This window comes from Ascaphus truei, chromosome 3 (genome assembly GCF_040206685.1).
Source record: "Ascaphus truei isolate aAscTru1 chromosome 3, aAscTru1.hap1, whole genome shotgun sequence".
Lineage (NCBI taxonomy): Eukaryota > Metazoa > Chordata > Amphibia > Anura > Ascaphidae > Ascaphus > Ascaphus truei.
The window spans coordinates 238119536-238137613 of NC_134485.1; the positions used below are offsets into that span (position 1 = coordinate 238119536).

Sequence of the window (18078 nt, forward strand, 5' to 3'; positions counted from 1 at the left end):
TACTCATGCTCCAACGGATCTGTAAGCGCTGCTGCTCTGCTACTCTGCTCCGTGACACCACCGCATCCAGTACAGCCCTCGTGTATCTCTGTCAGCAGGAACTCACTTTCCCCGGGAACACACCTCCAGATAGTTTAGGTTCCCACCGGGGACAATGTTTAGCTCTACGGAGAATCCTCCTAGCTACGAAGACCTCGTGGACCGAATCCAAGATAATGGTTGATATTATTATATACATACATACATACATATTGGCTATATGCTAATGGATGGAGGTTTTTATATATGGGAAGAAAAAAAAAGGGCGCAAACCACTATAAACAATGTTTAAAATAATAAACATGTGTGGGGATAGGATATAATGAATCTGTAGAATCCAAAACGGGGTGAGACCTAGAAATAAAAAAGATAGCCAAATATGTGGAAGTAAGTATGTTTAGTGACACACAACGCAAGCACAGATTCTACTTCCGAAGTGGTAGATAATAGTGGGCATGTCAGGATAATATCCTAGTCTTTAACTACAATAAAAGAACATGTAACCGCAGGATCCGTTGCACAAACTCGATGGGACACCGTCTGATATCCAATGCTTGTGCTCCGGTTCTCTACCTCCTCAGTCTAAAAATGCATCGCGGTGTTTGCGCGATGACAAGACTCCCACCTATGTTATACGGAAGTATCTCCATTGGTGTAGTCAGCATGAGGATTTTGTTTAAACTTCCAATTGCCATGAATAAGGCATGCATCTTAAAGACGGTTAGTAAAATTCAGGCGACAAGACTACCATAGCCCTACACGTTTTGTCTCAACAGACTTATTCAAGGGGTATGTAGTCACACCTGTGTTGGGATCATAAGTAGATTGAACTCCGCTGTGATAGGTCACAAGTCAGAACAACTATACCAACAAAATGAGAGCCCACACAGGTGACAGAGATAAAGATAGAGCAGAAGGATACCACCTCTCCGCTTCTACTCTCTGCTAGTTTACTAGTCAATCATTTCCAGTTGTGTTATCACTGTTCAGTTACCTCTGTGTGTTGGGTATAAAGTATACAAGGTTGACAGCAAAGCATCTGTTATCGTGCTCACCCTTACTCTTTTAATATATAACGTTTTTAAGAGCTGAGCTCTAACCTGCCTTAAATAGCATCTCAAAATATCGTGCTTATTAGCCACCATGGTACATATTTTCCCTTGCATTGATGCTTAAACACAGACTTTGAGAGTAACAAGTAAAGGACAAATGTCTGTGCATCAGTGTATTAATTGCAGGTTGTCTATCGCTAGAATTCACTGACCCCCGCAACAGGTTATTGAACTGCAATCCCATGTTAACTGCCATTGATTTGAATAAAAACGTAAGTTGTAGGTTAGTAATTATCCCCTATACAGTACATCACATCAGTAACGTAATATCTTTTACATTTCAGTAAGAGACACACGTAACAGGCCAACTATTTTGGATCCCAAAAATGGAACAAATATTGAAGCAGAGCTTGGTAAGAAAACGAGTAATTTATTTATTTACTTTGGTCGAAAACCCCTAATATCAGTATGATCAGGTTTTCAAAGATGAGTGTACCATGCAGATTATTTGTATACATTAGAACAGGGGGGCATTGGATTTTCTAGGGGGGAGCACGGCGTTTACAGAGGCCCCATGCTTCCCCAAAGGCATTTAAATTCAATGCCAGGGGACCGCGCAAGGCCTCTGTAAATGTACGTACCTTAGCTTCCAGCGACGCGTCTCCATAGCAACCCTGCATCAAATGGCGCCACGGGGTCACGTGACCTCGCGGCTTCAATTGTCACCGGAGCCAAGAAGGGAGGGGGTGCGAGCAGGGGGGGAGATCAGGCAGACTTAAAAGGAGAGCACAGACTTAAAAGTTTACAGATCCCTGCATTAGAAAATTGCTTGCGTGGATTAACTTGTCTTTTTATTGATCCCAGTGCAGTACAATATCCATTTTTAAGGAGCCTGGGAATGAATTCCTCCACCATCCAAATGTGAATGGCTACTTTATTTAGGCTGCTATGCTGACATCTACAAGCACAAATGATTGGATCATAAAAACTTTCCCAAAATGTGTCATGTCAATTTTCCATTCAAATGGGTCTACAGACAAAATATCAATCACAAGTTATAATTTAACAGGAGTCATCCATCAGCAAATATGTTAACATAACCATAAAATCCATTGGTGTCTTTCAAAATAATACCACTTTCAGTTTTCAGACATTTATAATGATGTTGAATCACAAGTATCTACACAGAGATCTCATTCTAAAGACAACTAATTTACTAAGTGCCAATGTGGGGTATCACACCCTAATCTGGCATTAACTGGCTTGTAAATCCATGGCAGTTAACGCTGAATTGGAGTTCAGTACCCCATATCAGTGCTTAGTGAATCCCGGCGACTGATCCATATTCAATATTCTGTAAAACTCCTTGTCATGGAAAAGTATGTCCCTCTTCAAATGAATAATGATTTCAATCTTCCCTGACAAGGAGAATATGGCTAGACAGCATACTGAATGGGGCACAGAGAGACACAGGAAATTCCTAGAGGCCAGTCAGATTTCAGAGTTTGTACTAGAATCTGTGAGGAGGAGAGATCCAGATCGGCACTCCTTAACATGACTTTAGAAACACGGGAGAGTACTTTTGAGCTCTTCTTGGCTACCACTGCAGACACTGTACTCTTCTATTCTCCATCCCCTTTGTCACTCACTGGTTATGTGTGAGAGTTAGTCAGTATAAAAATGTGTGTGAGTGATAGTCACCCTGTTTATATGTGCAATGGACATATATCTGATGTACTATATGTGTATGATGTGTGTGCATGCTGCACTTATCCAACGTGTGTATGTTGCATGTGTCTGGTGTTTGTGTGGTCCCTGTATCTAATATGTGACCCTGTGTGTATTGTTCACGTACAACATCTGATGTGTGTATTTGTATTGCATATCGATGTGTGTGTAATTTTAGATGTATGTATGTCTTTATTTATATATAGCACCATTAATGTACATTGAGCTTTACAGCAATAATACACGTGACAATAATATAAATAACAAATAATACAAATAACACATAGTGGGAAGAAGTGCTTCAGACATAAAAGTTACATTTAGGAAAATGATTCCCTGTTCCGAAGAGCTTACAATCTAATTTGTTGGTAGGAAGAACGTACAGACAGTAAGATGGGCGTTCTGATAAGTGCATCTGCAAAGGGACAAGGTTCATGTATGATGTACTGTATGTATGATGTATGTAGGATTTATCTGTTGTACATGGGTGTATAGTGAGTGTACTGTATGTGAAAGAACAGTCTATTAAGACAGTTCTTATCCATCAGAGAGGTTATAAGAGCTTTTTGCAGGGTCAGCAGTGTTAGGACCTACAGGGGGACCATATTGTGATGTGGTTGTAGGCTTACAATTCTTTTGCCAGAGAGTTGAACTAAATGACCCTTGCTTATGAGAAAATAAAAAGATAAGTATTTAACTAAATAATTTGTCATTTTGGATGTAGCACAGGGCCTTTTGTCTTTGTAATATCTCCTTTCCGCTAATCTCAATTAATGCCCCATGTAATTTTTACTGTCCTTGAGGTGAACAGTTCCCTTTAAACATCCTTGTATTGAGCTTGAATATATTTTTAAATAGCAATCATATCCCCTCTCAGACCACTTTTCTAATGTTTGCAATCATAAATTTCGATAGTCTTTCCTCACAAATCAGACATTCCAACCCTTTGAATATGGAGTGCAGTTTGGGCACCTCCCTAAATAAGATATATAAATAAAGATATACAAGACATTATGAAAGTGGAGAAGAGCCAATAAATTAACAATATGTGGTCAAACTAGGGATTAATACAGGGGATAAAATAGGCTCTGGTCCCTTCCATCTACACAGCGGTTTATATATAATTAAAACTATAGCAAAGCTTGCAGTCTAAAAGCACTCAAAAATCGACTAAATTTGTGTCCCATTTAGTTTGTAGGTAGCATGTTTATTATTTCTTTCCAAATGCATACCTTTTCATTTATGTGTATTATACCTCCAGTAATCTGCCATTTACCAGACCAAGCTATCAGTTTACCCAAGTTCTTCTACAGAGAATTTGCATACTCTCCTGATTACAACCTTACATAAATTTGGATCATCAATAAAAATTGAGACTCTGCTCATTATGCCTACAGTACCTCAGGGTAATTGATAAACAAGTTAAAAGGCAGTGGCCTCAGTACTGACTATGTTCCATTTATGACAACTCTCTGCTTCCTAATCTTCAGCCAGATCTCAATCCAGGTGCAAATACTGTATTGACACATTATAACTGGATACATCTGTCACTTTTTCATGTTCTGTTGCATCTTTATTGGGTACCAATTATTTCCTACTTAAATGTATAATTTATCATTTTATTATTTAAAAAAAAAATGTTGTTGGTTTATTCCGGGATAAATAATTCCGAGAATGTTTGCAGACACAGAAAGTATTAACTGCTGAAGCTATGCTGTGGAATGTTTTTACATTAGGACCAATTTTGTGCCATATGATAACTACAGTAGTTAATTTACCCCACTTATGCCCTGTAAAATAAATCATTTCTACAATAAAATACCGCGATTCTACTATGAATGGTTATTGATTATTAATTAAATACATTGTAATAATATGATACACTTTATTTTTTCTGTTTTTATTTCACCCTATAGCTGTTGCACATTGTTTTTCACTGAAAAGTCAGATATACACTATGTTTTGTCATTTTAAAAATAGAGATGAGCTAGTTCTGATTTTTGGAATCCAACACCCTTGAACCTTAGCAAACCGAGCAAAATGCAGCCAATAGTATTGCTTTAAATTTTGTGTGGATTGCAAAAGTTTGCGGTGTTGGATTCCAATAAATCTGAATGGCTCATCTCTATTTAAATAGCACGCTTTAGAGCTTCTGCAAAAAGGTAGTGACGTTTCACAGGCTCTGATTGTAAAGATATTTGGCAGTGTGTTGCTTAAACTTAGTGACATTTGATTCCTTGTAATGTAGTAGTTCTCCCATAGTACTTTTTTAAAACACTGGTTCCAATTTTATTGTGACATCCCATCTGTCTGTGGGTTGTAACATACAGTACCTCGATCAGGAGTCAGGACACCCGGGATGAGAATCACTATTGTGTAAAGTGTTACAGGGAAAGTGTGCTGATGACAGGAAAAACAGAGCGTCCCTATAATTATTTTGTTGATAAACATTCAGTGGTGGATAGAATTACAGATCTTTTATGTTCTCTTTTTTTTGTGCAGGAAAACCTCTTGATCTAAAGTGCCGAGTCTTATTTGCTTTTGAAAAAATATTCCAACCACATGTAAAATATTTCAAATTGCATCCGGATTCCAAAGAAGAGCAGCTGAAACAAACACATCTTAGGTAAGAGTAATGTCATCATTATGTCTATGAACACCGCAACCATACTGTATTGTACTTTTATATTCTGAATTTTTTTTTTTACAATATAACAGTAGTAGAGAGTAGAAAACATTTTTTTTTTATCGAAACTTTTGTACTTTTCCTCCCACCTTTTCGTTTGGGATTTATTTCTTACAAAATAGTAGTGCAAAGGTCTTCTACCTTCCGACTGGGATTCTATATTGCACAGACTATACTGAGAGTCCTGTGAGGTTTAAATGGTGTGCACACTATACTGTAATTTCATCTTTGAATAACTCATGTTTGTATCATATCAAAGCCTATGATAAATGTACAGCCCTCGCAGAGTACTATACTTGAGGTTTAGTATGACTGTCTCCCATGTTTCTTATTCCACTATATGATGAGCTGCAAGTAGAATTCAGGAAATATGTCTTTCATCGGGCATGAATTAGAACTGATTAATTTGAAGCCTTTAGTATTGAGTGTTACAACAAGACACTAATAGGAGGGTATTTATATTCAGTAGAGAGGGTGCTTGCTGCAAAACCTGGTTAAAACCAAAATGAATTGCACCAGCTTTATCAAAGGAAAAATCCAAATTGCTTCAGTGGGAATTGCCATTTAAGATTCTGTTGTTTGCCTGGGTTTGCACTATTTTTGCAGCTGAAACCTTATGAACCCTCTTGTACTACTTGATTGGAATTTCAGACTGTCAATTAAGCGTGGCATAGTATCATAGCAACTGTAGTCAAGGGTAAGTTATCACTTACAGTATGTGTGTCTTTGTCAAATGCATATACACTTGCATAATGCATTAACAATTCCTTTTAATTTCTTCAAGTGCCCCAGAAAAAGATCTTGAGGGTACGATATATATCCTCACAACCAAGCTGGATAAGGTAACCACAGAGGAACTAAATGCCAAATTTGTTTGCCATGCTCAGAATTCAGTGGGGAACTCTACAGCAGTGATTAAACTAATCAGAAAAACAACAGGTAATAAATAAAACATGATGTAAAAATAACCTGTCATAGAAGACAAAAATGGAAGTCATTACCACATTGTCGCTATCAAACTACTGTATCATAACATATTGCATACAGTTACAGTTACTGTATAAACGATAGCTATGATTTTACATGAGATGCAATGGTCAACATGTTATAGTATATCTACAGTATCAAAAAATAGTACTTTAGTGTCATTGTTATACTGTATTTTTGGCAACTATTCTTTGCCATAACTCCTCTTATATGTTACATGCATTCACTCCCACAAATACATAGTGAAACCATCAATGTAGGGCAACATCTACTGTATACAAACAATCTTGAAACAATTTGCTTAATTATATTTGTTCACACAATCAGAACCAAGAACATAAGTATTCTCAGCCCCACTGGTTTCTGACAAATGCACCTTTCAATTTGCAGTTCTTTTTGTTTCCGTTGGGTCGTTAAGAAGCCGCATCATCATCAGGGCAGGCCGTTGTGGTTTCCTATTAGATTATCCAAGCAACAACCTTGATTTTTATTTCATTGTACTGGCAAATTATATGGTACATTTCATGGCAACCCAAGTGTTCTAGGAATGGGGCCTGATGATTTAAAAAAAAAGTACAAATTACACCTACACCAGCATTTTCATGCCAAATAGAAAAAGGAAGTGCAAAGTCTACAGTAACTCTGCAACACGTTCAAAAGTAAGGGGTCTACTGTATGTATCAAGGCAATTTTGAAGCACAGCACGGAGAATTGCATTCTGCACCTACAGTATGTATCAAAGCATTTTGCTTCAATTCTTCCCTGTCTGCCTAGCTTGCACCTTGGTGTGTGCCAGAAGGAGGCGTTAGGGAGGAGTTACATAATGCACAGATTATAATTAGATGCTTCACACTCTGCGTCTCTATGCATTCTTTTCCCCTTTTATTGGACACCAAAAATCCTTCTTATCTGAAATGGCGTATCTAAAATTCTGCATCGGATATAAGATACTTCTCCTGCATACTGTATGACGCAGTGCGTCTAGACACTATTCATGTGCTTAGAAAACGCACAGCAATCTGACTACAAAATGCAGTCGTAGAAACAGAGTTTTATGGCAGATAAGAATGACATGTCGTTTCCCCATATTCTCTGTTTAAAAAATACTAACACATCAGACGATATTCAATATACCTGTTTGGATGCAATATTTATATTATATTATCACAACAGTGTTTTCACATGAATTAATTTGTTTCAACAGATATTGTATTCCTGGTGTACATATTATGTGTATCTGTGCTACTACTACTAAGTTTACTAATAGGGAGTGGGATGGTGTATATACATTGGATTGAAATTGTGCTGCTCTATAGGAATTATATATCAAAGGATGAGACTATTGGAGGTAAGTAATATCGACTCCTAGAATACATGGTATACAGATGATACTCTGATTATAAAATGCAGGGGGAATAGACACATTGCTGAAATGTAGGGCAAGATATACTAAAATTACGCAAATGTATAAGAGTAGATGGTTTATATTGCAGTAACAAAGAAGCAATATCCTATATTCTCTACAGCTCCAATATAGGTTTCTAGAAATCTTAGAAATGTAATATTATGCCATATCTCATTGTATTTATTTATAAGAAGTCACCATATTCTGGTACGCAGTACAATGGGTATACGAATAAAATACAAATATATGACTTGAACATTAACACACACTGGCACAATAGATATAGAAGTCCCTGCTCCAAGGGTCATATAGTATAAAAGAAAGAAGGGCGGTAGTAAAACAAAAGGTATTCACTGTAATAATTGTTCACCTCCTGTAACTTATACCCTAATTCAATATGCTGTAAAGTGGTTTCTCTGAGTTGGAGAAGATTTGAGTTAATTCAAAAGCTTTTCAGGCCTAGATTCACAAAAGGTCGATGTGAAAAAAAGAAATATTATTTCTGATGTTACCCCATATTCACATTATTAGGGGGTCTTCTTTAATTGACCCTTTGTGTGCCAATCAGGCCATGTAGGTAGTCCTTGACAGGGCCTCATTGGCAATCAATGGGTTAATTGTGTATATTGTGATTTATATATATGACTAATGTTTTTTTTAATTCTATGTTTGTTCCATGGACCACAGCCCCCGTCAGTCAGCTTTGATTTAACATTCAAATACTGTACATGTCAATGGCCCTACTGTTAAATAATGCGATAGCATTAATGCCACAAGGTAGCATAGTGGTAGGATTATTTTAATCTCATAGAAGACTTTCGTGGCCAACTAGCCCTTGGTTGTCCATGACTAGCTGGTAACTTGGCTTACTAAACTATTAATATATTAAAAGACTTCAAAATATTTATTCAATGTATTTTTATCAACGATTTATGGTTGGTTTAGGTTATCTTGCCTATGCATATAGTAACACACACACACACACACACACACACACACACACACACACACACACACACACACACACACACACACACACACACACACACACACACACACACACACATATATATATATATACATATATATATATATATATATCACAGTGGGGGTGGGGGTTGGGGACTGTTATTGCTGCTTTACTACTGGAGACATGACTTTTGTTAACACTGTACAGTAGGTTAATAAATAAAATTGTCATTGAACACTGATAATGCCATTTTTTTCAATTAGCAACCTTTAGTGAATCTAAACCTTAGATTGACCTGCAAATACATACTGTACATTGTCTATTTACAGTTGCTTTTATGACACAGAAAAGGACATATATTATTCACACAAATTGATCAATCCTAAAGTTATGATTCCCTCACTTTAGATGACAAGGACTTTGATGCATTTGTTTCATATGCAAAGCAGAGCTTGGTAGTTGATGAAGCGACAAGTGACGATAGTTACGATGAAGAGAGATTTGCAACACAACTCCTACCAAGTGTACTCGAAGACAAATACAATTACAAACTTTGCCTACTGGAACGAGACATTCTGCCAGGAGGAGGTGAGGTTACACTTAGAGATGTGCAAAATGTTTGCAAAACTTAGCAGACCAAGTACAATTTGCCCTTTTCTTATGGAAACTACAAAGTTAGCAAACAAAATCCACCAAACATTAAAAGTTAGTCTGCAGATCACATGACCCTAAATTCAGATGTGACTGTATGACCCTTGATGTTTTTCGGGGAAATTTTCGCCACTGTTACTTTTACGAATATCTTGCGTAAGCATGAAATTAAACAATTAATTTAGCAATAAAATGTGCAAAGCACTTTTAAAGACATGCACTCATCTGCAGTTGCACTTGATCATTAACAAAGAAAACGTTGGAATGATGTCCTGTTAACCACAATATATTTTTTGACTACTATTTGGAGTGCTGGCTCTGATATTCGCCTCAACACAGTATCATATTGCCTATTTTATCATATAGGATCTGCACCCACCCTATAGACTTACCAGACGGAGTGCCTACTGTTCCTTGTTATATGCTATATGCGCTATATATATATATATATATGTATATATATGTATATATATATATACAGTATATATATAGTATATATATAGTAAAGTACTGTAGGGTTAGTAATACATTCCTAAAAACACAAATACATTATACTTGTGGCGGATAAAAACATTAGTGATAAAGGTCCTTCATTGAACTAGGTCTGATAAAAAAAAAACACTCGTTAGTAAATATGGGTAACTCACACAGGAAAGAACAGATCGGATACCAGCACTCCTAACAAAATTAGAAAAAGTGAACGGTGCAATAGGGAATAAAACAAGTATGAACAAAACAACTGAATAACAAGTGGTCCAGATGGGCCGATGATTCAGAGAAGGTCCCCAAATAACATGGACTCATCACTCATTGGGAAAAGGATAGTGGATGTACGCGAATTGGTAAATATATAAAGGTGATAGATGCTAGAGAGTTCACCTTCACATGCTCTTCAAGCTAGTTCCTATCTCTAAAACAATACGCAGTGTATATACTGCAGACATTTAGCTATTTGGCATTGATATGCAAATGAGCATGGGTTTAGCTTGGAATTTACCACAAGTTTCAGCATTGTAACATTTATATATGAATATATTATGAAGGAATATTGGCGGGACTGACTAATGTTGATACGGGTTATCAAACTGCCATCCCACGTTACCTACCATTTATTTGAATTTAAGCCATATAGGAGGTTTAAAAAAAACACAAACTGCAAATAACCAACATTTTGCCTTTTTTTTACAGTTTCACGTCTAATTCTTTGATCTCATCGTTTAGTGTTTTAATTTCAAAGATTACATTTTCCGAAAGACATTAACCCAGTACTGCGCATTGCTGATTTTCATATGTGAAGTTAAGAAAAAAAAATAAAAACCAGTGTTCATTTTTAGGCATTGTTTCTTAAGGAGAACAACTCCCATGTACTTTCCATTCTGCTTACTGTACAAACTATTGCAGTGAGTTTCCCCAAAGCATGGCGATCATTGCTGCTTTCTGGTGTACTTTGGGCTTATTGTGCTTGTTCTTCATCTTTTCTCAGCTTATATTGAAGATATTGTCAACATTACTAAAAGAAGCAGGCGTGTCATTGTTATACTGTCTCAGAGATACATCGCTGGGCCCAGTTTATTTGAACTGCAAGCAGCCATCAACTGTGCTTTGGAAGAGGAACCTCTGAAGTTGATTCTGATTAAGTTCAAGCCTTTCATAGAGCCAGAGTCCTTGCCTCGTATTGTGAAGAAAGCTCTAAATGCCCTGCCTGTGGTAACCTGGAAAACAAAATCAAAACCCTCTCCATCCCATGTCAATGATGCCACCAAATTCTGGAATAGGATCAGGTATCACATGCCAGTGAAGAAAAACAAGACTCATGGAGAAAATGTGTTTTCTAAAAGATTAACAGTCCAGCATTGACTTTACTAGAAGTAAGACATTATTCATGCCATCTCTTATAAAAAGTAACTGCATATTCTGCCTGAACCCTTAATATTCTTGTAGAGGTAAGGAGCAGCGAAAGCGGATTCGTTTTTTCTGGCTCACATAATCTGTTTCTTTTAACAATAACAGTTGATTTGGGCTTTTTAAAAGTATAGAAAGAGTGTCCAGTCCGCGCTCTTGCTCTTTAAGAAATTGGAATAGTAGTTCCTCTCTAATCTTTTGCAGCTCTTGATGTTGAAGGTGTCTTCCCCCACCTCCAATGTGGATCTCTGCAGAGAACTCCAACAGCGATACCCAGTTCCAAGAAAAAGAAAAACACAAAAGCGCACCAAGATTGAGATATACAGTGTATTTTAGACAATTAAAATTAGTAATATACACTTACATGGATAAAAACTTTATTGATCCTGATCACGATCGTGACTTCTATGGTGAGGCAACAGTGGGGATGAAGGGGGATGATTTCCGTCTCTGCAAACAAGCCCCGCGCGCTGGGACTGTGTCTCTGGCTATGTGGAGCTGAAAACGCAGCATAGCCAGAGACACAGTCCCAGCGATCGTGATCAGGATCAATAAAGTTTTTATCCATGTAAGTGTATATTACTAATTTTAATTGTCTAAAATACACTGTATATCTCAATCTTGGTGCGCTTTTGTGTTTTTCTTTTTCTTGGGCTTTTTAAAAGATTCACATTTCTGTTGTGGGGCAGGTCTGGGAGAGAAAAATACAATCTTTCCAGCTGAGCCAGAGCTGAAAATGCGATAAAACACAGGAAAACACAGAAATATTGCCTTTCATAGCATGTGGCGGCAGTCAATCTCTGCGCACTCTGCACAATCCATCCTATCTTACACATTGCATTTTACAAGTAGCATGAGGCCCTTCTGACATACTATAGCTAGGGGTTGACTGACCATTTTTGTTTAAAGCTCTGTTTTTTTACCGCTTTTGATTTGTAAATGGAAACAGACTTAAATTTGGCAGTTCCAGTACTGCCTCTCCCCCAGAAGCAGAGAAATAAACAAGAGCTAAGCCATGTGACCTCATTTTTAAGAGTTGGAGTTCAGCCACACACCTCTACATTGCAGTGCCTAGCAGTTTGCCAGTCCCTATCTCTTCCTGATGACAGGCGGTTACCCTGCAACCTTTTAGATAGCAATTAGTTACATTAACAAGAAATCCAAGGCCTATTACAATATACATATGTAGACAACTTTATTGCAACCAAAAGCAGGCTACCATGTGCGAAAAAGAACAAATCTTACTGTGCTCACCGGTGCATGGTATTGTGACATCTAGTCATTCTACTATACTTTATTTACTGGCAATTCTAATGTTGGCCTCTTGGTGTCCCATAGTCACACTATGGTCCTGTGCTAAACCACATTATACAATAAAATGCATATGTGTTCCAGGAAGTAACGTGCTATACGTACTGCATGTGTTAGTGTTTTATTACATACCACGGCTCATTGCACAATAGTATACGCATGCGTGTCTGCGTGTCAGCACATATTATTGAGAATTTCTTCTTGGCTCCTATTTTAAATATGCAGCTCCATATCCTCCCATTTCACTTTTATTTTACAATGTGGATCACTGGCCTGGGATATGGTCTGGCAACTGGTTTATAGTATATACTGTATATATTGTTTTCAAAATGAACTGCAAGTCTGAGACCACACTAGGAAATAATTTAAGAAATAGTGACTATAACCTACACATACACTTTTTCCTTGATCTTTCCTTATTAAAAATATGTAAATGTCTCCCCATCACATCGCTCTCTCTTTTTTTTTTTTTTACAGAGCTCCTCTTTTCTGCCGCAAGTCACAGAAGCCCCTGGAAGTGGCTGCAAAACCAATGGTCCCACTCTCCAACAATGAGCTGCCCCTAGCCCCCCATTGGCACTGTTTTCCCATGTACTGTAGCTCCACAAGTCGACGGTCCCCGCCGCCTCTCTCCCTCAACTTTCCTCCGTCCCTTTGCCTGCATCTCCCCGTCCTCTTTTCTCAACAGTGCAAGGGATCAATATTTTATTACAAATCTATTAAAAGTTTGTTGTTTTGTTTTTCTTGCCTTTTTTACTTCTCACTCAAGTGCACATGCGCTATAAGTAGGTGCTGTCTTTACTGGTATTGTATATAGTATACAAATAATATTTTACCTACTGCACCTCTCTACTCCTGTTGGAATATTAGTGAGTTTAGAGGAGGGAACTGCAGTCTTGCAAGAACAATTTAATTTAGCCAAAGAAAGCCAACATAGCCCTCACCTTGATACGGGTTGCATGTAGCAACCAAAATGTTGGATTTCTTTGGCTATCTTAAATTGTTTTTGCAAAACTGCAGTGCCCTCTTCTTCAGTCCTTTCTGCATGTCACTGTATGAGACCATCCAGGAAGGCCTCTTTAAGCAGGAGCACTGCCATTTTTTCTTATTATATTATTTGATCAGGTGCGCTTGGGGAATCCTTACATTGTTACGGGATAGTAGTGAGTTGCTCACAAATATATAAGGGGAATCGAACTTTGAGTAGCTTCATCTCCACTCCTTTTATTTCTCAAGATAGAAGATGTAGCCTCATTTGTGTATTATGGCGGTGCACAGTTCTCACAATTACAGTACAAATGCTGACATAAAACTCTACATATTTTTCAAAAGTCCAACTGTGATCATACGATAGCCGCATCCGTTGGCTGTGTGTGTTCGTTTCTTCCAAGTGAAATTCACACAACCAAGAACGACCTATAGTGTACAAATAGGGAGTGGGTGCTGAGGAATCACATCTGGGGAAAATGAGTGACAAAATTAGAGCAACATGCAAGTCCACACCCTGAAAAATACAGTACTCAATATTATGAACAAGGAATAAAGGCCCCAATATTACCAACTGTAGTATTATTTAAAAACTGAGCTCAACGAGTTTTACAGTACTGTAGATAATTAACAATTACTTTTAAAGCTGTTTTTTTTTAATGTTATTCAACATGCCAGGCAAAATACATTTACTGTGCAGTACTAAAACAGACAAAGTTATAGAAGAAACCAACCCTTGAAAAAGACTGGCTTCCCACAGTCCACCAAACCAGAGGACACAGTGTGGTGTAGGACAAGCGATCCTGGATGTTCACAGTCCTCCTCTTCTTCCAATCTCTTCCTTCTTCTTTCTCTTCTTCCTCCCCTGCGAAGCTCTCTCCTTGACGCCATATTGTAGTTACATAATGTTCAAGAAAGTTTCTTGTGCATTTATTCACAGGAATTCACTCATTACTTCTTTAAGATATAAGCACAGCCCCTGAGCACTTTGTTTGATTATCACCAATAGAAACTTAATGTACCCCTAGGGTATCAAACAGAGGGTTAATACTGCTTCTCACATGTACTGTGTCTCACCACATCCCTGTATATACAGTAGCTGCATATTGATTGCAATATTGTAAAAGAAAAGTCGCATTGCATGGCCCTAGTCATGTTGCACGCTGGAACCTTCCATGGTGAGTGTACAGTATATAAGATGGGTGCATGCAAGAAGTGTTGCCGGTTGTCAGCAGGAGAGAGAGGCGGAACTCTGAGACCTGTGCCCAAAACAAGGCTAAAGAAGCGGAGAGTTTTCCAGGGATGGGATCTACTGCCGCCAAACAAGTTGTTTATATATCATCCCTATGAATATGACCGTGTAATATACAGTATGTGCATGATACTGGCCGGATGTGGGATGCCAATATCATCATGGTACAGTAAGTTATTGTATGTTCTGTATTTGTGTTTACACTGAGTACTGTACTGCACTTCTGTGACTCTTCTGCTCAATTCTTCCCCACTGACAAAAAGAAAGTAAACCCAGTTTTTAGGTAAATGAAAAATGCTGTAGGTTTTATTGTCTTTTAAAGGCCATCACCTGCTCTTCACTTTTTTTATTTGGGCATATTGGAGCTTTAGGTGCTTGTATGGAGTATCTTATTGTTCTGTACTTTCACACAGGCTGGCAATGGCCATGTTAACACAGTATTTGTTGAATATAAGTATGACTATGACAAAGAACTGGAACTAGTTTATTACGGGCACTATACCGTATGCTCTATACTATATACTTTATATATACATATATATATACTATACTATATGCTCACATTGGGTATCATATCTGGCAAAAATATTACCTTTCACTGATGTTCAGCTGCTCTGTTATTGGTCTTAGGTAAAATATTGTATCCCCTGCACCGTAACTTTCCACTTACCCTTCCTCATAGATTGTAAGCTCCTTGGGTAGGGCCCACCTTATCTACTGTAGCAATGTATGCTAATGCTTACCTTACTGTTTTCGTCCTCCAAAACTATTGTACTGTGCTACTAAATATGTTGGAGCATTAAAAATGTATATACACATATACACACATATATATATAAATATAACTAAGTGTGTGTGTATGTATATATGTATATATGTGTGTGTATATATATATATATATATATATATATATATATATATATATATATATATATATATATATATATATACACACACATATATACATATATACATACACACACACTTAGTTACAGTAAGTTATGGTGGTAAAAAAGTGACAAAAACCCTCCACAGCAAAGCATATAGCAAATGGAAATATTACTGTATGCTCATTTGCATGTCTTAGACAGGTCTGCAACCCCGCCTTTCACCATTATCACCCAGCACACAGCACTTTCACTGCAGCAAGAGATTTGGGGAAATGACATGTAAATTAGCACACAGTGTCACCCTTTGCTTCAAAACCATATAACATGGTTCCCTGTAAGCTTTTGCTTGCTGCATTTCACAGCTTTGAGCACAGCCTGGGTTAAGATGCATAGCCAGTAAACGCACCCACAGACAACCGGGACCATGTTATATGGTTTTGAAGCCAAAGGTGGCATTGTGTGCTCATTTGCATGTTATTTCCCAGAATCTCTTGCTGAAGTGGAAGCACTGCATGCTGGGTGATAATAGTGAAATGCAGGGTTGCAGACCTGTCTAAGACATATATACATATATATATATATATACACACACATACAGGAATATATATATATACAGTGGTTGACAAATCACCAAAAAATCTACTTGCCACACAAAAAAATCTACTCGCCACCTAGTACCAAACGTGTGCTGCTTGGGCCAATATTTACTCGCCCCGGGGGTTAAATCCACTCGCCCGGGGCGAGCAAATGTATAGGTTTGTCGAACACTGTATATATATATATATATATATATATATATATATAGCCCTGTTAAGAAATAGGGCTATAGTTCTATCCTCCTCCTGGTATAATACCTGGTTAGGGCAGGTTGCCAAGAGTTATCATGGGTTTCTCCCACTTCAAGCACTGCCCTGAGTGGTGGAGGTACGTCACCTGACCCTGTGTCAAAGCAAGAGACACAGGGGCAGTGCCTGCTGATATCATAAGGGGCAGTGCCTGCTGATATCATAAAGAGCAGTGCACTCCCGGGGCGAGCAAATGTATAGGTTTGTCGAACACTGTATATATATATATATATATATATATATATATATATATATATATATATATATATATATATATATATAGCCCTGTTAAGAAATAGGGCTATAGTTCTATCCTCCTCCTGGTATAATACCTGGTTAGGGCAGGTTGCCAAGAGTTATCATGGGTTTCTCCCACTTCAAGCACTGCCCTGAGTGGTGGAGGTACGTCACCTGACCCTGTGTCAAAGCAAGAGACACAGGGGCAGTGCCTGCTGATATCATAAAGAGCAGTGCACTTCCTATTTAGTGTTAGTGTTGAGAGTCTGCTCAGAGTGGAGTGTGTTAGTTAGTTAGGAGTAGGAGTTGACAGTTGGAGAAGGAGAGGAGCAGCCTCTGAGTAGAGCTGTTAGGATTATAGTTAGTGAGGTGGACCAATGCCTCTCACCCTGCTTAGGGGGTGAGGGAAGAGTTAGCCCCACCCTGGGTGCCCTTGATCCAGGGTGGTGGCAGGGGAAGAGACCATCCTGAAGGAGAGCGATCAGAGTGGAGTGGACACCCTGTACCTGTCTGCTGCTACTGCTGCTGCTGTGAATAAAGAGCTGCTGCTTTTAAAGAAAGACAACCCGTGTGAGACTGGAATCTCTCATCCCTGTGTGGGAACTCTCTTTAAGGATTCCACCCCGCATTCCTGGGGCTTACTGGAGATTGAGGCGCTGAACCACTGAATGAGAATGAAGGCATCCACCCCACAAACCTGTTCCTGTCATCCCCCATACCCTCGCGGGAGACTCAGGCCTTCCTGTTGCCAGCAGATATGCACCACATAGAGTCATGTAGCCAGACCCTAGTACAGAGTAGGGGGGCCGATCTGCGATTGCCCCGGGGCCGATGGGTTACATATATTTATGTATATATATGTGTGTATATGTGTGTGTGTGTGTGTGTGTGTGTGTGTGTGCGTGTGTGTGTGTATGTTTGTATACACATACATATATATATATATATATATATATATATATATATATATATATATATATATATATATATATATATATACACACACTATACATACTGTGACAAAATACCCTTTATGTCTGATGGGTTCTTGTCTTGGAACCTTAAAACCAACTTTCTTTTAGGATAAAGCACAGTCACAGGACCATCAAGCTCTGGTTTAAAGGCTTTATTTTCTT

General features: G+C 38.1%; 1 protein-coding gene across 3 annotated transcripts in view; it reads left to right on the forward strand.

Moving 5' to 3' along the window:
- The window catches only part of IL18RAP (interleukin 18 receptor accessory protein), an 86635-nt gene extending 73211 nt beyond the window's left edge, over positions 1-13424 (forward strand). For 2 of the 3 annotated variants that reach the window (XM_075590420.1, XM_075590423.1), the window contains 7 exons: positions 1436-1504; positions 5322-5445; positions 6290-6444; positions 7697-7840; positions 9276-9455; positions 11002-11386; positions 13209-13424. In XM_075590420.1, coding sequence (XP_075446535.1) covers positions 1436-1504; positions 5322-5445; positions 6290-6444; positions 7697-7840; positions 9276-9455; positions 11002-11375 — 1046 coding nt within the window. In that variant the 3' untranslated portion in view covers positions 11376-11386; positions 13209-13424. The remainder of the gene's footprint in view (positions 1-1435; positions 1505-5321; positions 5446-6289; positions 6445-7696; positions 7841-9275; positions 9456-11001; positions 11387-13208) is intronic. The other variant, XM_075590421.1, reaches the window with a different exon arrangement.
- The last annotated feature ends 4654 nt before the right edge of the window (positions 13425-18078 follow it).